The sequence below is a fragment of the Chaetura pelagica genome, unplaced genomic scaffold, assembly GCF_000747805.2.
Source record: "Chaetura pelagica isolate M959 unplaced genomic scaffold, ChaPel_1.0 scaffold205, whole genome shotgun sequence".
Classification (NCBI taxonomy): Eukaryota; Metazoa; Chordata; class Aves; order Apodiformes; family Apodidae; genus Chaetura; species Chaetura pelagica.
The window spans coordinates 1768307-1777397 of record NW_009953318.1 but is presented as its reverse complement, the minus strand read 5'-3'; the positions used below and the strand labels follow the sequence as shown (position 1 = coordinate 1777397).

At 38.9% G+C, this 9091-nt stretch overlaps 1 protein-coding gene across 1 annotated transcript in view; it reads left to right on the top strand.

Moving 5' to 3' along the window:
* The window catches only part of PPIF (peptidylprolyl isomerase F), a 9475-nt gene extending 2673 nt beyond the window's left edge, over positions 1 to 6802 (top strand). The window contains exons 2-6 of the mRNA XM_009998136.1: positions 2043 to 2073; positions 2885 to 2973; positions 5201 to 5297; positions 5966 to 6041; positions 6441 to 6802. Of these exons, the coding sequence (XP_009996438.1) occupies positions 2043 to 2073; positions 2885 to 2973; positions 5201 to 5297; positions 5966 to 6041; positions 6441 to 6576 (429 nt within the window). The 3' untranslated portion in view covers positions 6577 to 6802. The remainder of the gene's footprint in view (positions 1 to 2042; positions 2074 to 2884; positions 2974 to 5200; positions 5298 to 5965; positions 6042 to 6440) is intronic.
* The last annotated feature ends 2289 nt before the right edge of the window (positions 6803 to 9091 follow it).

Genomic DNA, 9091 nt, shown 5'->3' with positions numbered 1-9091 from the left:
AAGGGACTTTGCACTGCGGGCGTGAGGGCGGCCAAGCACCCGCAGCCCCAGCTGGTGCTGCAGCCCGTCCCGCCTGCAGCCCGTCCCGGGCAGCTCCAGCATCTTCTGTCCAACCTTTCTAGGCATGCTGCAGTTTATACGAGATGGCTCAGCACCCTGTCAAGCTGAGACTTAAAACTGTCCAATGTGGGGGAACCTGCCACTTCCCTGGGGAGACTGTTCCAGTGTTTGACTCTCCTCATGGTGAAAAATTTACCCTGTGTCTGGTTAGAATCTCCCCGGGATCAACTTGTGCCCATTACCCCTTGTCTTTTCCATGTGACTCTTCGTAAATAGGGAGTCTCCATCTTCTCGGTAGCCACCCTCTAAGTACTGGAACATGGTAATAAGGTCTCCCCAAAGCAGCCTTTTCTCAAGGCTGAACAACCCAGTTTTCTCAGCCTCTCCTCACATGGCAGGTCTTCCAGTCCTCTGATCATCCTTGTGGCCCCTCCCTGGGCCCCCTCAGCCTGTCCCCATCCTTTTTGTAGAGCAGGGACCAAAACTGAACACAATACTTTGTCCTGTTTTGTTTGGGTGTTTTTTTTCCCTCCCAGGTGTTTCTTGTTTGATTCTTAGGCTTCAGTTTTCTGAGGTACTCTCTTGGATTTCCTGCTTCAGTACATTGGAAGGTTTGCACAGCTTTGTTTGCAATGGCAGCTGGCACTGAAAAGCCAGCAAGCAACCGTTGTTATCATGAAAAATCCTGTCTCCGAAACACTCAGCTATTTTAAGAAGCCCTGAACAGGGAAACAGTGGTGCTATTTGCTCTTACGGAAGCACAATAAGTGCCCCCACTTAACTTGTGGTGTAGCACGTATTCTTAGGGCCAGGCACATGCCTTGTCATAAATGTGTTGTGTACAGAAGGAATTAGGGCTGTGCTCTAGAACCTCGTGCTGGAGGGTGCTTCTCTTCCAGATAGCTGTCTACTGAGGGAATTCAGTGTGGTCTTCTGTTTCAAGCACTCACCTGATCCATATTTTAAGATGTAGTTCATAAGGGTTCTCTCTGAAAGAGTTTTCCCTTGAGGCTAGAGCCCAATTAGTTTTTCTTCATTGATAGCATCAGTATATAAATTAATTGGATGCTATCAGCTCTCATGTTCTCAGGAGGTAGCATTAAGGAAGTCATAGGTAAAAATGTTGCATATTAAAAAAAATCCTTATTAATCAGTGAGATTTTGTAAATAGTTGGATTGCATATTAAAAAAAATCCTTATTAATCAGTAAATAGTTGTCTAGTGATATAGAAAATAGCATTAATGTTACTGTATTTCTAGTGGCAGCATTTCTTTTCCTTGTTAAAGGTTTTTAGTTTAGCCTTTGGCTAAGTTGTGGTTAGATTCAGCTGCAAATTACAGGTATCCCAGGAGAGCATCCTAGGGCTTCCTTCTTGTCACAGCCATGCTGTTTCTAGCTGTCTGCTGCTGGCCGCTGTCAGGATGTGTGACTAGATAAAACTTTGGTCTGATGTGGTGTGGCCATTCTTATGTCACTTTTTCCAGGCAACTAAAATACTGTGCATTTTTAAAATTCGTAAAAAGATGCATACTAATCAAGATCAGAAATTTTTATTGTTAACAAATGTGATGTAACATTGGAAGTCAATTTCGATAAAACACTTTCTGCTCTTCTTTTTCCCTTGCCTTTTCTGCAGATTTCAACAGATGGCTCTGCTGGGGATATTTTGATCTCTCCAACTGTATCCCAATTGGTTTTGATCCTTGGGGTCCATTGTAAAGATTCTTCTTAGTTATTGCTAAATTACTGTGTTGATCAGTGAAATAATTCGTCACTGCTAAAGTTGCTCTTCACTGACTCACCAGAAGTTGCACTGAGGGAATGTTTTTAGTAATGAGCCAAATGCTTGGGAAATCTTAAAGGGATTTTAGATAGCTTATCACCTTGGGAAGAGAGTTCAGGTGTACCAGTCTCCCATGTAATTTTTTCTATGTATTCATGGAAAAGCTGGCTTACTAAATTGTTTATTTTTCTTTAACAGCTGAAAGCTGACGTGGTTCCGAAGACAGCAGGTAAGGTAGCATCTCCAGAATGCCATATTTAAGGGTTTAGTTGTGATTTTTTGGAACAAGAATATTTTGTTATATTTTGGAAGTATTTCCATGTTCCATCTCTGTTTGTTAGATAGAGAAATATGGTATGAACTTTGTCAGATAGTGGTAGTGAGGAGTTATAATTTGTTGTTGTTCCAAATAGTTCTTTTTTTAAATTTGTGCCAAGACAGTACAGTCCATATGTTTGGTTATCATTAATGAATAAATGTTTACAATCCTATTAATTGTCATTAAAATCAAACCTCAAAGCAAATGAGAGAGTAAATCTTGTTTTCCTTGGCACCAGCTGATCAGTGCACTCATATTACAAAGTTCTTTTGTGTTTTAACTCATGTTTACTTCCTCATTTGTTTATTTAGTGGTTCTGAAAAACACATACTTTTCTTTCAGGACTCAGTAGATGAATATCCTTAAAAAAATAAGTATAATCTTCACCATTACTTTGGATGCGAAGATTTAATTTTGTCCTCTGTTCTCTAGAGTGCTGGGTTTGGAGAGGCAAGGGAACTGGATGTAACATACAACAGCAAAATAAAAGGGAGAAGAGATCAAAAAGGGTTGTATTTGTATCCTGTTCTGAGGCTAATAAACAATCTTTTTTTCCTTAGGTTTATAACAGAGGTTTTTAAAGCACAGAAACAACTAATAAATCAATAATACCTTAAAGATACTATACAATTTTTGAAGTATATAAACTTGGGACATACTTGATCCTGTTGTGTTTGATTATGTTGTGTGTTATGTATGACAACATGCTTTGTTTTCACAGAAAACTTTAGAGCTCTTTGTACTGGTGAAAAAGGATTTGGGTATAAAGGATCCACTTTTCATCGAGTGATTCCTTCGTTTATGTGCCAGGTAATGTGGGTTTTTACTTTTGCTATTATATTTATCTGTATGTTATTCATATATTTTTAGAACATGTTAGGCTAGTGGTAATATTCTAAGTGGCTGTGCTCTAACCTTTGCTAACTACAGAATAATGAAGTGACAGTGTGACTTGTATTTCTGATCTTTCAGCTATGGCTGTTGCTTAGCACATATTTTGTACAAATAAATGTAAATTATGGGTAAAGCGTCTTAAAAAACCTGCTGTAAGGCTTTCTGCTTTGGTATAGCAATGTACTTCAGTGTAAGATGGCACTTGCTTGGGAGAAGCATTTAATGGGTAGAATGACAGTCAACCTTTTGTTCTAAGGGAGCTAAGAAAACAGCATGTCCATTCTTTATTCCTAGTAGAATAATTTGTTGACAATAGAGAATGTGGTTTAAAAAAAAAAAAAAGTGTTGCTTTTTTTCTGAACATCACCCTAGTGTGGAGGGGAGAAGGGAACCAAAAGGGTAGGTTGGAGTAGTTTTTGGGGATGGCAGACCTGAAATGGATTTTGTTTTGATTAAAAGGATGAATCTTTCAAAATTCTCATTTACAGTCCATGCAAAGTTAGCAAAAACAGCAACAACAACAAAAACAAACAAAATGGCAAAAGCCTATTTGAAAGCCTTTTTTCTGCTGTGCTTGGCAGATGAGAAGGATTTCACCTGCTCTAGTGCACAGGTTGTGCAATTCCTGGTGGTCCTTCCCTTAAGTTCTTGCCCAGGTGTCTTCCCTTTAAAGAAGCTACATTTCAACGTAATTGCATCAAAGAATGGTTCCGTATAAATTTTGAGCTGAAGGATATAGTAAATGTTCTTTAGTTAATAACTGATGACTGTGATGGTCCCCCCTCCTCACTTTTCTTGGCTTTTACAGCTCAAAATACAGCTGTCTTAAGAAGAGGCCCTAGCCTTATGACCTGTTTATAAGAAGAGAAGGGACAAGTGTACTGTTAAGAGCCTATTTTCTTGCCTTTGAAATGCAGACTAAGGTTTTGTGATACTGACACAGGGACAAAGTTTAGAAGTCTTGCTGGGGTCAGAAGTACATAAATACATAGAAATTGAAATCCTATTCTCAGTACTACCCCTGATTTGTGAAGTTCTATTTAAATCTGTTCCCCTCGCCTCCCTGTTTTGTCCACACAAATGAACCTGAAATGAGGTTACTAGGTGGTTGACTCTGGAACAGTGAGATGATGAATGGATATTCAGGAATTACTTGGTAATTGTTACCAAAGTGGAAATACTGACAGAAGTTTCAAGTACTTTAAAGTGAGAGGAAACAAGTAGATGCCTTTCTACTTGTTAGGTGGAGTGTTAATATGACTCAGGCAATTGGCATAGCCTAATTAGGGGTCATCACACCCAGGACTTGGCAGTCATGTGCCTCCACATGGCATGCAGCATGCAGAGCATACTTCCAGGACTATGTAGGAGTAGCTGTGACACCACCTGTAATGGATTGCTCAAGGTGAGACTAGGAAGATGAGTATCAGATGAAATACTTGTTAGGTACGTGTTCTTTCCTGGGTGGTGCTGCTTCGGGACCTGCTTTGGTGATGCAGGTCACTGGAACCAGTTGCAGTGTTCAGTGGCCACCACCTTTGGAGTTGCTGCAGTGGCTTTTTGCTGCTCCATAGGTTCTGTGTGTCTGACCTAAGACAGGTGGTCACATCTGTCCCAGCAAACAGCACGGAGTGGAGGGAAGGTTAAAAATAGCTCAGGTGTAGCATTTAAGCAGCAGAATCTAGAAATAGCAAATAGTAATAGTGGAGATCCTGACCAGTATCACATCTGTTAGGAGAAAGAAGAAAGAGGTAGGGGGGGGGGAAAGAGGTTCTTAGATCTTGCCTATGGTAATGAATTTGGGTGATTTTGTTAGGAGGCCTTGGAGGTGTTTCTTAAAGTTACTGCTATTTGTTGCATCACATTTGGGAGCAAGGCTGGTAACACAGAAAGGTGGTTGTTTGGAGTTATGGATGTCAGCTGGAGAATATCAGCACTACCTGGAAAAGAAATCTACTTTCAGCTTGATTCTGTCTTCATCCCGGTTACATGGGTTTACATTCTTGTGTGACCATACTCATTCTTAACCTGAAGAAAATGTGCTGGTTTTATTACTTTTAAATTAGAACAAGTAAGTAGGTTTTCAGTAGCATCACTCATCATGCTTACGTGCTCGTAAAGCTAACAGCCTTTTCTATTCCAGGGTGGTGACTTTACAAATCATAATGGAACTGGTGGAAAATCCATTTATGGCAGTAGATTTCCAGATGAAAATTTCATACTTAAACATGTAGGACCAGGTAAATAAACATGTTCCTTCTACCTTCTGATGACTGTAACCTATAGTGAAGCATTGATTATTAAGATTTTTTTTTTAAAGTCATATTTTTTACGTGCTCTAACTATAAAAGGGACTGTGCAAAAAAAAAGTGTGAGGTTTTTGTATTTTACTTACAAATTCTACAAAGTGAAATTATTGCTGTTATTTTCCTCTTTCATAAATCATAGATTTGAATGTTTACTTAGATGATAACTGCAAAAGTGAAACAAAGAAGTCTGGGATTTCTTAATTACTAGGTAACACAGGCATGTCCTTTTAAGCTCAAATCAAGAAATATAAAGGAAAAACTATACATAAGAACATTTTATTGGATTCTGTAGTCTTTTGTATTGTTACTTCCTCATCACAGGAAGCTACTGCTGCTTAGAGCCACAGTAGAGGTTACCTGATGTTAATCACATCCAGGATGTGTGAAACTAATTCTCTTATAAAAACATTCTTGCTGTGGGAAGTAGGGAGGCTGGGCTGGAGGGGATAGTCCAAGACAAGAAATTGGCATTAGAAATAATTTGGAGACAATGTGAGACCATCACATCTTTTCTCTGTCCATCTTTAAATGTGCAGGGGAAAATTGTCTTCTCCACTGTATGCTTGTTACACCAATCTAATAAGCTGCTGCTGTTCTAGGTGTTCTTTCAATGGCCAATGCAGGACCCAATACAAACGGATCTCAGTTCTTCATTTGCACTGCAAAAACTGACTGGTAGGTTCTTGGACCTCCATATTAACCTGATGAATTGATGATTGGATCTGGAGAGTTTGGCATTTTCTTAGTTTTTTATGTTTGTTTGTGGGTTGATTATTTCCTGTGTGTTCTGGGGTTTTGTTTTTCTTTTTAATTTCCAAATTATTTGACTCAAAATGGAAAATAGTTTTGTGTTACTTGAGGAGGAGAGGATGAGAGTAACAAGGCTGTTATCCCTCATAACACTTCTCAAGTCCCGAATATTTCACATCCCCTGTAGAACAATTTTGCCTTTACCATAGTGCTGATGAGCACATGAGTACTATGAAGATCTGCTGCCATCCCTTCACTGAGCTTGGTTTGGTTCAGTCTTTATGTTGTTTTGAGTAAAACTGCCTTTGTTTACTTGTTTTGCAGGCTAGATGGAAAGCATGTTGTTTTTGGGCATGTAAAGGAAGGAATGGATGTCGTGAAAAAAATTGAGAGCTTTGGTTCCAAAAGTGGAAAGACCTCCAAAAAGATTGTCATTACTGACTGTGGCCAGCTGTCCTAGCCTTTTGCCCTACCGTTCAGGATGACTTCAAAGCTGTGAAAAGTGAATCATAAAAAACCCCAAACATTTCTGATCCCATGAGTAGCACCTATAGAACTATATTTTCTATTTAACTTGGTCCAACTTTTGTAGTTACATCAAATAATATTTATTAAAATAATAAAACAATAACTGAAGCATGTTTTAACTGAGCTGTGTTGGTAGTTACACTGTCACACTGATTTGGTGGAGTTCCATGGCATTTTGAAAGCAGTATGGTCACCCAGAGCACATCTGCAGCATTGATGCCATTCTTAAGTCTTGCATATTTCAGATGTTTGGATTTGACAGCTGAATAGTTGAAGGTTAGATATAAATTGAGAAACACATTGTTTCATTTGGTGCTAATAAATGCCTGTTCAGTTGTTTGTCTTGTTTTGAAAATTGCTCACTAGCATGCTCAAGGCTGTCTGCAGCACAGCTGGCAGACACTGTGTCTCAGTGTAAGTCCATCCAACAGAATTTGTGTGGTCATGTGTTTTTTTAAAATTAATTTTGTTTTAATTTTTTTGGTAGTCTCAGACCACTGTTTAAAACTTAACTCTACCTTATCTTGCTTCAGTGGAGCAACATGACTTTCGGGTTAAATAAATTGCTTTAGGTTGAGTTAGCCTACTGCTAGGGCTCCACCTGGGCAGTAAGACCACGAATGAGCCAAAAGATTTGTTATGCAACTGTGAACTCACTTGTAGTGCCATTCTGCCCTGAGATCTGGTTCTGTGAGGAATACAGCACAGTTCTCAGCAGATAGCCTATTTTTGCACTTGGAGAAAGCAGAGTACAATGAGCTTGCTTGACTGAGAAACAGATTTCATTGCTTTTTTGTCCTGTGAAGTCAGCCCACTTTGGGCATTTCTTGGATTATTGCTTCTCATGCATCATCATCACAAGTCAAAATTGGTCACCACAAAATCACAAGGCCTAATTGGTGCAGTAAAGTAATTATGAGGTTGGTGCATGACAAAGATTTCAGCCAATCAGATAAACACATTTCATTTGTATAAATTGGAGTGTTTTATGTGGAGTGCTTGAACAGTAACAAATGTTGGAACCTCACAATGTCACTTTTAGAATCACTGAAGCTGTCAAGTATTAGTGTTTGTGGGAAAAAGCACTTGACGGGTTTTGTGCTATAATCTTGTTATTGAAGAGAAAATGTGATGGCTCTCTTGAAATGTGAATTTTAATTCCATTACATTCTGATAATATTTTAATTCAAGTACTTTACACTGGACTTTTTCCCACTAAGGGCTATATTCTTGTGTGTACAAGGTAGTATTCAGAGTGTAATTTTGCAGAAACAGAATTGAAAGGCCTTTTATTCTTTCCACTATAGCTCTTTCATCTTTCTTTGTAGTATTTTTTAAATATTAATTTGTGCTGGTTTGACTTTTTTCAGTTTGATAGAATAACGATTTTTTTGTGTGTGTTCTCTTAATTTGTATATGAAAAATAATTAAATGCAGTTCTCCCACCATGGAAGTCTGGTCCTTTTTTGCACTCTTAATTGAAAGCAGGCATGTGAGGAGCTGAAACCTGTTGTCTTTACTTATGCTCTTCTACCTTGTGACGGGTCTGATGAAGGGGTATTCAGGAGCCACACTGTTGCTCAGAGATGCAGCCAGCATGAGACAGGGTAATGTTGCCTTGCTTTGCCTCGTGCTGGTGACTCAAACATCAGGTGTGTCAATAGCAGTTCAGGTTTTGAGACTGTTCTCTTGTCTGATTTATTCTGTTAGTTTGCAGAGTCAAGTGTAAATTTACAGGGTGTGTTTTTAAAAATGTCTTAATTCCTTTTTGGAAAGTTGGGAGTTTCAGCTTTCTGCTGGACAGATGTGGAAAAGCTTTTTACTTGCTGTGTGATTAGTTGTGACCTTAAGAATTTAGCATTGTCCTGTATATCAGTGGGGGATAGACTGGGCAATCCAGTGGAAGATGTTTTGCCACAGAACACTGTTTACTGAGAACTGTATGTTAAGCCTTAAATAATTAATAGTAGTATGCATGTTATAATTACGTATTACACATGGGTGTGGCTTTTACAGGCACTTTTATACCCCAACTTCTGAAATGTAAAAGCCAAAATTTTCCATCAAGGCTTGCAGTCTTGACTAGAAGATAAATATTGATTAGTATTAGTTGCAGTGTCTCTTTGGCTCCCAGATACCAGTCCTCTGGTTTTCCAGACAAAAGTCTGCTTCTCAGGTACTTAGAGCAGTATAACATGAGTCAGTGTTGACAAACTAAACTTAAACTAAATCTCTTCAAGTTTTCTTCTGTCAAGCACTGTCTTCAAAAGTGGATTTTTCTGGGGTTCGGTTCTTCATCTTGTTTTTATCTTCCCCCCTGCTCCCTTAATTTAAAAAGGCAGCATTAAGTCTTGCACCCTGCAGCACTACAGGAATGTTCCTATACTGAAAACATGTGGCTGCAGCTTGTAGGAAGTACACCCGAGGCAATCTGAAGAGCTGGTTAT